This window comes from Amblyomma americanum, chromosome 6 (assembly GCF_052857255.1).
Source record: "Amblyomma americanum isolate KBUSLIRL-KWMA chromosome 6, ASM5285725v1, whole genome shotgun sequence".
Lineage (NCBI taxonomy): Eukaryota > Metazoa > Arthropoda > Arachnida > Ixodida > Ixodidae > Amblyomma > Amblyomma americanum.
In genome coordinates, this window is record NC_135502.1 from 60,025,667 (window position 1) to 60,037,972 (window position 12,306).

General features: G+C 47.6%; 1 protein-coding gene across 1 annotated transcript; it reads left to right on the plus strand.

Annotated features, from left to right (window-relative positions):
- The first annotated feature begins 2,819 nt into the window (after positions 1-2,819).
- On the plus strand, positions 2,820-8,854 carry LOC144094738 (uncharacterized). Its single transcript, XM_077628647.1, has 3 exons — positions 2,820-3,566; positions 4,577-4,725; positions 8,402-8,854. The coding sequence occupies exons 1-3, from the start codon at positions 2,917-2,919 to the stop codon at positions 8,599-8,601; spliced, it is 999 nt and encodes a 332-aa protein (XP_077484773.1). The 5' UTR covers positions 2,820-2,916; the 3' UTR covers positions 8,602-8,854.
- The last annotated feature ends 3,452 nt before the right edge of the window (positions 8,855-12,306 follow it).

A 12,306-nucleotide genomic window follows, 5' to 3' on the forward strand; every position in this document is an offset into this window, starting at 1 on the left:
GCAGCAGCGGAATGAAAAAGCTCGGATTAGTTTTATGAGATTTGATGTCCCAACGCTACTCCAGCTATGAAGAACGCTGGACTGGAGGGCTGTGGATAATTTCGACTACCCGGGGATCCTTGCACTGACATCAGTGCACTGCAGGGATCAGTGCACTGACATCGCATTTCGCCTCCATCAACATTCGACCGCCCCAGCTGGGATCGGACCCGCGTGTTTCAGGCCAGCAGCCGAGCATCATAACCACTGAACCACTGCAGGGGTGGAACTAAATACTGGAGGGGACACTAAGCTCCCCCTCAAGGGTATGACGCGATAGCGTTAATAGGTTTATGGTCATATATGCGCAACTGATCATTGTCTGCTTTACATATATAGATCCCTGCGAATCCTCCTCATACAACTCCCGGTGCACTAGTGCAGCAGTTAAGCGATGCACCACTGCCACGGCGCTTGGCTGTTTCAAACACAGCCACTGGTCGGGCTTGTAAGAACCAGGTCGCTCTTCCTCAGCAACCTTTCGCGACCAGTCATAAATTTAACTGCCACCTGCCACGGTGGACAGTTTGCTCACAATCCGGTTGGCAGGTTGTGATGACGTCACAAAGTCCCGTGACCTAGGTGGTCCGCCTGCCACCTAGGTGGGCCATCTAGGTTGCTTCTCTGGGGATTTTTCGTTCACGCTAATGACGTGGGGCTTTCCGCTGAACGGGAAGGTTAACGGTGTTACGTTAAATTTAAGGACACAGAGGGGAAATCCAACTGGCCTCCGGAAGAACCACCCACAGCCATTTCCGCACCCCACCTCCATGGCTAGGCGGGTGCCCAACGACCCACCTCCACCTTCGGGCCAACTAGCCATCCCAATTCACCGTCCACAGGCGCAACCCACTACACACCCACCCTCTTCAGCGCACCTTTCACCTCCCAGAAAAATGCTGTCGCTCTTGTGAAACCTCGTCCTAGAGTAAAAGCATCAAAGTAATCATCGAGAGAAAATCTAATTGTTATGATAGCTTTAGGCTACATGATCGTTCTGTAATTTTTTTTCCTGGGAAATCCAAAAGAATGTGCCAGGAGGAGGGTAGCTCATCGCAACATTTACATGTTGGGGGTTGGCTGTGCGCTGAACGCAACAATGTGTGACGCGAGTGGCGTTTGTAATGCACTCGTTCGTGCTGGTCGAAGTTTGCGATCCTCGCTTTCCGTGAACTTCACTAGAACGATATTGAGAACAGTACGATTTCTAATGTTTTTGCACGGAAGAAGTTTTTTTTAGCGGACAGCATGCAGTACTTGTGGTACTGAGCGCTGCAGAGTCCGTGACTTTACTGTACGACTCGTGAGAACAGTTGCGTTACTGAACGATATTGCGCAGTCCCGTTCAAGCAACAAGGAATTCACTTGGATGGAAAACATGATATAAACAACTCTATGCTCGCGGAGGACACAAGTAAATGCCAAAGTCTCCTCCGCTTTTTGACTGTCCCGTCATCTTATCTCTCTATGCATTGACCTCGACCCCTAACTCTTACATCGCCGACAAAATAGGAGCCAAGGAACAACACGTATAAAGGCGTCGTTGGGGGAACACTCTTTCCTGTTTGCTCGCGTATGTGCGAGGTCGACGCTATAGGCAGGCGTCTCAGCCTGCTTATGCGGAACATCCCCTTTACACATACGCTTATCGTGTAGTGCGGGTGCAGTCGCCCAGGAAAGGCTGAACACCACGCAAACGTGAATGCCAAAATTAGGAAGATTTTTGTGAACAACGGTGAAGCGTCCGAAGAGCATTGATTCACGTTCACTGAGGAGAGTCGCGCAAGGAATTGCTTTTGAGAAAGTCGTTTGTTATGTACTCTGTGATTAGCCTTCCGTTCTCACATACGCACGTATATTATATGTTTCAGACGTTAAGTGGTCTAACACCAACTGTCGTGGCAACTGCCAGATCCGCGACTGCCGGAAGTCGCGTTTCGAGCGGAATTCCTCTTAGCATACCCGTTATAGTATATACTGTGTTGTGTTTTGTAAGTGAGGGTTTTCTAGGCGCTGTATATGGCAGTCGGGCTTATGTGCCACCTCGCTTGTAAACGTTTAAGAGACAGAAAGAACTTCATTTTGCGCCAAAGGTCCGGGCCGCTGCTTCGAGTCGGTGGGAGTGGTCGAGCGGTGTTGCGACACGGTTCGAATCATTGAATGTTGAATCAAACCACGGCGCAAGAGCGCTTGACCACTACAGTGTTCACAGTGCGTTCAAGGGGTGCACCGTTTGTGCCCAGCATCTGTATGACATTCATGCGCAAACGGCTGAAGTACTTCGAGATTTGATTGAGAGTCTAGATTATTTTCTTTGTGCAAGTTTATCTCCTCACCGACACTTCCCAGTTATTACAAGGAAGTTGGAAGCTAAGATTCACACATGGTAAATATGTACACTATATGACGTGCTTTAGATGCAAGTACTTCACCTTATGCGCTAACCACAATGATAGCGTACCTTATCACTCTTCTGGGCGGCGTACAATGGTGCGTCTATCTCTCTGAACATCTACAAGTTGTATTCAGCGTGCCACACTCAATACTTAGAAAGAGGCGGGTGTCATTTCGACATCGACACTCAAATCGAGTACTTCCGGCGTCGAAACATTGGCAGAGCCCGCGAGCGCCGTTTTTAGCCGACGGAGTGTCGCTCGCGTTGTTTTCGCTCAGATAGCCAGAGGAGGGTTCAACGACTTTCCACTGCAACCTGAGGAGCGTCTTGCGCCCTTTCAGCCGTTTCTTATCGGGGTTTCATTTAAGCGGAAGCCAATGTTTACTAACAGCTGCTGGGAGACCCCCGTGACTGCGTCTCGCGGCGCAAACGGAGAAAAATTACCGGCGCCTTACCAACGCATGCGACAAAGCGAATAGGTCATGTCGTTGGGTGCCGTCGTCGCCTTCGCGGCGCTCTTCGCCGTAACGGGCGCGGCGTCCAAGTCGGGATGCACCCATTTGAAGCGGCCCTCCTCCCGAGTGGAAGAGTTCGTTTGCTCCGGCTTCGACAACCCCGAGCAGCTATGGAACGCCGTTCCTCGAGAGCTAGACCTGCCGAAGACGAGACTGGTGCTACGCGACAGCGTCCTGGACTACTTCCTTCCCGAGACTTTCGCCCAGACCAACGCCTCGCACCTGAAACTAAGCAACGTCACCGTCGGCACCTACGTCAGGGGATGGCTACAACGTTACTACGCTTTCGAAGGCCTCGAGGACTCCCTCGAGGTCTTCGAGCTCGCGGACGGCAGCACGTTTCCCAGCAGCTGGACGATGCTGAGCGACATGCGGTCGCTGGAGGAACTCAGGTTGGTCAACATGACGGGCCTGCGACTTTCGAGCAACTTTGCTCAGCTGCCGCGCTCGGTGAGCCATGTGGCGGTGATCAAGTCGACGATAGAAAGCGTCAGCGATGACTGGTTGGCAAAGCTGGAGAATCTGGAGAAGGTGTCCGTGATCAAGTGCAACCTGGGGACTTTCCATCGCACGATGCTGCCGCGACCTGCGCCAAAGCTCTGGAGACTCATACTCGAGTAAGTGGAGCCCATTCCAAACCGCCCATTGAATATGTTAAATAATTGGTCCCGAGCTTATCACCTTGCAGAGTGTAGACTTTATGAATATTGCGAGCTTAAATTTTACCGAATTATCTTCTTGTTAAATGATGTCGGTGCCGCTGTCATCGCAGCATGCCGCAATTTTTAAAAACTTCCGCGGTCGCCAGGTGACCAATGGGAAGTTTGTCCAGGCGTGCCGGAGAGGGGGCGCTTCGGGAACAGGCCCGGTGCGACCACATGACCAAAAAATGTCTGACTGGTATAAGTGACTGGAGTTATTGGCACTCCCATGAGGTATAATTGGGACTGGTACAGTGGTCGTTGTTACTCTTCGCCCCTGGGGAGTGAAAAAAATTGAAAGCTTCTTTTCTTCTTTATATAGCAACAACGTTCCCGGCGTGCAAGTGACGATTTGTTCAGGGAACACAAGCCTCCGCCCATGTGCTAGCCAGTCAGGCTGGCCAACGCGACAATAGTCCAGGCATAGAGCAAGCACGATTACGGCCACTGATTTATAACGAAGTCGGCGTATACTTACAGACGAAGACCAACAGCTTTAATTGATAGGCGGGATGTGACCGCACGCCTAATTCAAGGAACTTTGTGTGAGAGTACAGCGCATTCACTATAGTCTACGCGTATGTCAGCATTGCACGATATGAAGGCGTATTCCGGTAGCTTCAAACTCTCCGTCATTAATATGCCAATAGCTGCTGTTCCGCACGCATGAGTTAGTGCGGAGCAGCTCCACAATGAGAACACGGCGCCACGCGAGCGTTGCAAAGATACTCCTGATTCGCGAGCAGTCGTGTCGACGCTCTCTAATCTCCCCCCGTGCATGCAAGGTGTATGCTGTCTCTCTTTTGCCTTATCATTCTCCGCAGATGTAGGGTAGCCAAGCGCATTTGTTGGCTACTCTGCACGAGCGAAGAGCATTACGAACTGGCCTAGCTTTCTTCCAATCTCTCTGCTCTCACCGCGCACAGCTACGCCAACCTGACGTCACTTCCGCTGGACTTCGCTGAAGAGCTGCCAGCCCTGCAAGAGGTCGGCCTGCGACACAACTCGATCGCGTCCTTCCGGGCTGCGACACTATTGCCCCTGGCACGAAACGGCACCAGGGTCAGCCTGGCAGGTGCGTGGTGTTGGATTGGCGAACACAACTTTGCATACATTGGTGTGTGTGGTATCCTGAGCAACGGTTATAATATGCAGGTAGCTGCGAAAGTTCTTTTTGTTATCGTGTCCACATGTTCTTCGACTTCAAGCATACCTTGAAGCTCAACAAGCCACTTCACAAATGGCTGCTAATTATGCCACTTGTGAAGGTGCTTCCTGTGCCTGCCCCTGGTTATTGTCCTCTACATTTCCCTATTGATATGCGATGTTCCAAGAATAGTAGTGAGGCCCCTGAAAACGAATAAATCGAACGGAGCGGAAATGACGCCGCCTTGGTTGCTCGAAAACAATGCGGTAAACTAACGCTATAATTTTTTTGTAACTGCTATTGACAATGACGTTCGCAACTGCTACAATGCAAGTGAATATAGTGGCAGTTCTACGCAAATTATTTGCATAAAATTAAAATTTCACCGCTTCTTACCGCATGTGATTAGTAACGATCTTTTGTAATGGGTAACGACCTATTCTAATGAATCACGATAAGTTACTCATTGGAACTGGAGAAAGAGGCGCACATAGTATTGGTTTTTTACAACGTTACTCCCCGGCTTTCGAGACAACTTGTTCTTGCTCTTTTTATTGAGTGTCAAATCACCTAAGTCCCCTGAATAGTAAAGCATTGGCGAACATTCTGAGCTCTGAGATGCTCTGGTCGAACATGCTACTTATTTCTAGAAGCACGACACATTGTCATTAAATGATTAAGCACTGCTCTGTAGTTCAATAATATTGGCCACCAAGCTTAAATGAAGGGTGTCCGAGCTATAAGGGCTATTATGTGCGAATGCAGTTGAAAACACTATGATTTTGAAACATATCCTTTGATAAAAGCCCTCAGGTGCACGTTGCTCAAAGCATCTGTGCGGACATGTGGGTCCATAGTTGTCAAGGCGGCCGAGCCGGGTGCTATGAAAGAATTAAATGCTACAATTAGGGCTATGGAATACTAGAAATCTGAAACAATTCACGTCCCCAGTTGACTCCACCTATAAGCATAAGTTTTAACTCCCAACCAAGTAGAGTTGCTCACAGCACACAGAAAAAGCAGCATAAGCGTATTTTGTTTTACCAAGTTAGTATAGCACTTCTTCTAAGGGCAGAAGTTGTTATATTATTGAGCTTTAAGAAAGAAAAAAAGAAAGTGGCGTCGTATAGTTTTCGTCTGATGCCACACAGAAGCGAGCACATGTGTAAGAGTTCGGCGCCTATATATATGAGAGCATGGGAACAGTTGTCTGCTGGTCTTGTATCGTGGGTTCTGATAGCGAATGAAGACAAATGCTATCAAGTGCGCTCATATTTTTAAGGAAATAGGTTTAGAAAATACTGATAATTCGCACAAACTGGTTATTTTTTAATTGGTTGTTTTGCATGCAGCCTCTTGTAGAGAGCGGTAAGTGGCTTTCCACCTGGCCGTTGTATCTTGTACACGGATACCATTCGCTGACCCACTGGTGCGTTGATACTCGGCATAGCTCCTTCTGAGACCGTCTTTCCTGAGATTACACAAAAGTTCTCTTTAAGTGCGTGGAGTGTTCTGCAGTTATACGATCATTTGGAAGGGTCAAAAAGAATAATTTTGCCACAAAATGTGAAGAAAAAACTTAGTTCGCATTTTTTTTCTTTAAGGACCAGCAATCTATGGTTGCTTTACGAGCAAGGCTAAAGACAACGCAAAGAACGTGTGCAAGTTCATTCATTACAGTCATCATCATCACCAGCTCTTAGCGCAATCATACTCACCATCTAAATACCACAGTTATCCAAGTCCTCTGATGTCGGTTTCCATTGAAGAGCCAAGAAGGCAAATACTACATCCCTATTCTATCTTCCAACATTAACCAGAACAGACTGCGGGTGGTTACCCTAGCCTGGTGAATTGGTACACGCCTGTTAAATGATAAAGCGGAGGCCAGATAAAAAGAAATAAGGGCGTCCGCGCAAACTGCACAAGGCGGTTCAGACCAGTAGACATGAAGATGAACAGCAGACCTGGAGGCTGCCCAAGCCAATGGCGGGATGCAACTTCGACAAAGGATTTGGTAAAAAGTTCTTGATGATAAGCTGGCTCATTTCGAGGAAATGTAGGACTGCACGAAATGGACGAGGACATAGTGCATAAAAACGAATACAACGACACGCCCATGGTGTTGTGTTTGTTTTTCTTTGCCTCTTGCCCTGGTCCCCCTCGCGCACTCTTACCTTTCCTCGACAGAGGATGACTGTTTCAGCCGTGGAGTGCTTGCCCTCAGTGAACCGGTCAGCACAGATAAGCCAGCCGTAGACAGCCACTTGCCTCCTCTGATCGCTGCTATCCATGTTCCATTTCCGCGTTTCGTTTCGATAGCAGGACACTCTAACCTTCGCAAAATGCGCTTGGTTCAGACCGCATACTGCGCCCTGGCATCGTATATATACACTGCCCAAGTCGTCGACAATGGTGCACTTTCTCAGAGACATTGCATGTTTCCCCGGGAAGCGCTGTGAAAGAAGCGGAACACGCGCAATGAAGCTTTCACTGCTAAGAAGAAGAAAAAACAATAAATGATAAACAATGATGATGATTTTGTTGAGCATCCAAGGGGATCAACAATAATAAGCCGAATAACGACAAATAAAGAAAAAAGAAACTACTATAGCACTGCTGGCGCTGCTGTGCACTTTGCGATCCCAGTGTCCGTAGCGGGTGCGCCACCAGTTCTCAAGACACCTTTCAAGGCTTTTAACGGGCTTTCAAGGCACAGCGTTGCTAAAGCAAAGCATCTGCCGACGAAACGACCGCTGTGTGGCCAGCTGAGTCTGATCACGAAGACTGGCATAATGTAGACGTTCTGTCATCTTATCGGCGCCACCCACAGACAGAGGAAGAGGCGGTGATGGCTGCACCGTCACGGAAGAGACGGGTACCTGTAGACAGGAACCACAGCAGCAGATAACAAAGAACGTCTGCCTTGCGCAGGATAATGGCAGAAACTGCGATTATTTAAAGCGTAGGGATTGTGCTCTAGCCTCTCAAGTCAATTTGTCAAGTTGCACAATGAAAATAATTTGTCGTCGTCGTCGTCGTCGTCGTCGTCGTCGTCTCTTGTTGTTGTTGTTGTTGTTGTCGTCGTCGTCGTCGTCGTCGTCGTCGTCGTCGTCGTCGTCGTCGTCGTCGTCGTCGTTGTTGTTGTTGTTGTTGTTGTTGTTGTTGTTGTTGTTGTTGTTGTTGTTGTTGTTGTTGTTGTTGTTGTTGTTGTTGTTGTTGTTGTTGTTGTTGTTAAACATTTTATGTTGACAATGGAGTAGAGTACGCAGTCCCCTCTCCGCACAATGATCTAAAAAAAAATGGCGGTCTAGTGGCTGTGGCCAATTAAACAATGTTGCGGGGCTTAGTAGCGCGTTATCATATCTTCTCAAGGTTACAGCTATGTTTGGTGCGCAACTTTAACTCCCCCGTGCAACACAGGAATGATTGAAGGCAGTTGGTGGCTGCCGTTCTACTTCACAGCATTGTCCATTTTGATTTTTTTTAAATTCGCATTTGCAAGAATTTCATGGAAGGCTGCTAGTTAATTCTGACGGTGCCTTTAGCATATATATGTTATGTTAGCTACACGGTCCTCCTTGCACTTCGTCTTGTGTTCCAGGCAATCCTTTGCAGTGTGACTGCAAGGCTGCTTTCCTGCTGGAGCTTCCCGAAGAGTGGCACTACCCGACGTGTGCTGCTCCCGAGTCGCTGCTGAACAGAAACGTCAAGGAGCTGACGCGCGTTCAGCTCAGCTGCGACGCCACCGATGACCCCACGGCAGCAGCGACCTCTACGGAGGAGGGGAATGAGACATCCTGAGCTCTTACGCGTCATCGCCACAACGCTGCACGCGCGCCTTTAAAGCAGAAAAAAAAAGCGAAGAAACTCTGCAATTGGTGAAACGCTGGTTTCCCCCAGTGCAGATACGCTTTCTTGTCCTTCTGGGGCAGCTACAAGCTTGTACTGCTTAACTGCGGCATTCGCTAAAATATATAATTTTGGAGTGTTAATCGCATTTTTTGTCGTGAGTTCTCGCCGCAATGCCAATAAATTTTCAGCAACTGCAGTGAAGCATGCAGCGTCTTACTGCCAAAGCGAGACACATCAGATTGACTCTTATAACAAGGGTAACTATACTGGACGTTCTTCAGTGGAAACAACGTCACATTTAGCGGCATAGAAACTCGTAATCAAAAACTCCCGCGTTCACTTTTTCAATGTTGCATAGATTATTATCAATGTTGCATAGGTTATTCTCAATGTTGCACAGGTTGACTTGAGGGTACACGTGGGTCGCGGATTGTGCCACCTATGATCATGCGGGGCAGGTAGGCCTGGAGATGGTTGCAGTAAAGGTTTCGCAGTAAGTGAAGCAACATGAAAGTCCACCCATTCTTCTTTGTTTTTCTCATCGGAGAACAAGGCAGCCAGACCGCATAGAACGTCTTATGCCGAATATTGTTATTTGTTTAAAAAAATCACCGATTCACCCCAGCCCCGCAGTCACAGTGGTCTTACCCCAGAAGTCTCTCCTGGTTAGCGAGGGCCAAATCACAGCGTGTGACTGTTTCTGGAAGTTGCAGCGTTATCGACGAGAAGTTTTCACTATCCTTCATGTGTGTGGCTAAGTAAAAGGTTTAAAGACAACGCACGCATGAACTGAGTGGTGCCCCAACCATACAATGGGGCACCACGATGCCTCATGTGCTCCAATGCTCTGCAGAGTTCGAGAGTCCGCTTGCTGTCAAACGCCTTCATAAACCCGCGCAGAAGTACCACTACAATACCACGACACACCACAGAAACTGCTCAAGTTACTGGTGCGGTGAGCCGTTAACTTTTGGCACAGAGCGTGCGTGTCCCTGTAGATATGTGTCTAGATGTATTGAAAGATTATTGCTAGCGAATCGAAGATAAAATTATCTTTACGCTTAGATTTGTAATTGCCGCTGAATGATTTCTATTTGGTGAAGCCAGTTCGATATACTGTCTGTGTGATGGCGATATGAGTGATCGACCAGTCTGTCATTCGCAGCCTCGTCTGAGAATTAGGGCATGCGCCAACAATGGCCAGACACAACTCAAAGCTAAATGAGGCTATAAAATTCCCCATACAGTCTCTCTATACTCAAATTTCTTCCATATACCTTTTTTCACAACATTTCACGCTGCAGCACTTCCTCGAGATAATACTGCAACCTGTAAAGTTCGCGCACGGAGTGTTAAAGCGAATCTGCTCATTCTACCGCTACGACACCCCTTAAAAAAAAAAAAAACTGGCATGTTTTGTCGCCAGTTTCTGGAAGTTCACCGACGGAAGCACCACCTATGAACGAGGCACACAACTCCGAAATTTTTTGTATGCACTGAGCAGTTAGCCTCACTACCGTAAGTGGCATGGCAGTCTGCTTACCTCCGAGTTTCGCAACAATCAAAGCGACAGTTATAATGCGTGGGCCCTTACGGGAAAGTTGCGCAATTGGAATGTGATCAATAAACTGAAGTTCAAAAACAATCACCTCAAGCATGACCACGGCGCTTATAAGTGCTTCGAGGATTGAATTCTGCACACATATGTACACAAGGTTGGGCCAAGGCTGGGCCAAGGTTAGGCCAATATTGGGACAAGTCGTCTGCTTGATGCGGTCCCCCCGCACGGTCACGGCGGCGCGAATTTAATTAAACCGTACTCGGGCTCTTAAGAGCGCAATAGACGACCGCCCTCCTCCACCACCCCGCCCCCTTCCTTCACGGCGACTTCTCCGTCAGAGCGAGAGAACCGGCAGTTACCAGGCCGCCACGCCAGCAGATGCATGCCTTCGATGCGGTAAAATTAAAGAGGAGAGGACAGCCTTGCTTAATTGGAAGTAGGTTTAGATCTCAGCGCAGACAGAAAGAACGACTTTCAAGCTTCCCTTTCAACACAAAATACACCGGCCTTTGCTGAAGCTAACAGCTGTTGCCTTGCGCGCAAAATGAAAGACAGCGGAAGCTAATGCCGTGTGTTTGCGAGGACTATATGAACACTATAAATGCCGTTGTATTCGTGAAAAGTGTGTTTTCTGGTTGTATACTGATAGAAACGACGGCAGTAGTACCTACTTTATGAACGCACCAATAAGAACTATGCAGTTCGCGAAAAAGCTGAGTTGGATAATTACGCTCAACTGATAAGTACTGCCGCACGTGATGTGGTCAATTCTTGCAAACAGCTTGGCGCAACTATTCAATTCTTTTTGTTTTCACTATTCAAAGCGCAAAAGCTACCTATAAACTAAAAGTTAAATCGGCAAGAATCAGTTTCGATAAGATTACCTTTGCAGGCATCATCCCAAACATCTTGCTATTTTCTCTTTTATCAAGGCTGTGAAAGTTCGCTGTGGCACGCAGGAAACGTGTTTTTCAAGCAGAAAGAAGTAATGAACTTTACTGCTGCATCTTAATTGCTGGGCTACTATTGGGAATCCGGTCTTTGCTTATGTCTACAGGCAATTTCTTATGCCAAAAGGCATGGCGTCTCAATAGTAACAAAAAAGAATAATAAACTTACGTGTAACACAAAACATCTCTCTCGATAGTTGTAGCAGGTGAAGATGAAACAATAAAACACCTTTCGTGACTCAGGGAAGCGGCCAACGCCAGTATTTGGCACACATATACGGGGTGTGCCATGATCACATGGTCCACAGTCTCACTGACGTGACAAGAAAAGCAGTCTGAAGAGTCTGCGAGCCCATTAGATGCACACACCACCGCGTGAAAGAGACGCCCAGTTTCAGTCTAAGTAGGAGAATAGTCTAGTTACGCTGAATTCCACGCGGAATGGTAAAGACAATGGTTCGATCCAGCCTTTGAAAGAGTCTGCTCTGCGTCCAGTGTCTGGTTGAGTCCCACGCCTCGCTGTAAAATTGCAAATAAAACAGGTAAGAAGGCAAGTGGCGTACGGTCTACAAAGATTTCAAAGTGGCGTATTTCTCGAGTGACGGCAAGTAGATAACTAGGATCTGCGCCTGTGAGTTGGAACCGCACATGACAGACGGGGAGGTAGTCGTTGGCTGTAGTTTACTGAAGAAATTGTTCTGCAAGATTTCTTTTGCAGCTAATATGCAGTTACACAGAAAAACGGGGGAAGTATGCTTGCGTTGATAAATGTTCTGATACGCAGAAATTAAGAGAATGCACCGCAACGTCGATGCAAGGACCTCTTTTATTCATAGTCTATCTGTCCGCGCAATATTTCCAGTTCATGTACCGGGTGTTTCAGGGATGACTGAGTACTTCTTAAAAATAGTTTTTTTTAGGTAAAAATGTCTCTTTCAGCATAGTGCTACCAGTGTTGGTGGACACCAGAAACCGATGAATCGGCTTAAGTAGTAAGCGGGTTAATTAATTTTTAATAATTAACTTTATAACAAGTAGAGTAAGGCGCTGGTTGCTATTATAAATTTGTAGCCAGTCGTTAGTAATAGTCATATCAGTTTTTGGAATTTCGGAAACGCGATTACCCTTGGCGCTGTGGCTAGG

Bases quoted from the DNA above. Each gene is read 5' to 3' on its own strand.
- LOC144094738 (XM_077628647.1), top strand. From the start codon at position 2,917: ATGTCGTTGGGTGCCGTCGTCGCCTTCGCGGCGCTCTTCGCCGTAACG. The intron at 3,567-4,576 runs GTAAGTGGAGCC...CACCGCGCACAG, and splicing joins CTCTGGAGACTCATACTCGA to CTACGCCAACCTGACGTCAC. The intron at 4,726-8,401 runs GTGCGTGGTGTT...CTTGTGTTCCAG, and splicing joins CACCAGGGTCAGCCTGGCAG to GCAATCCTTTGCAGTGTGAC.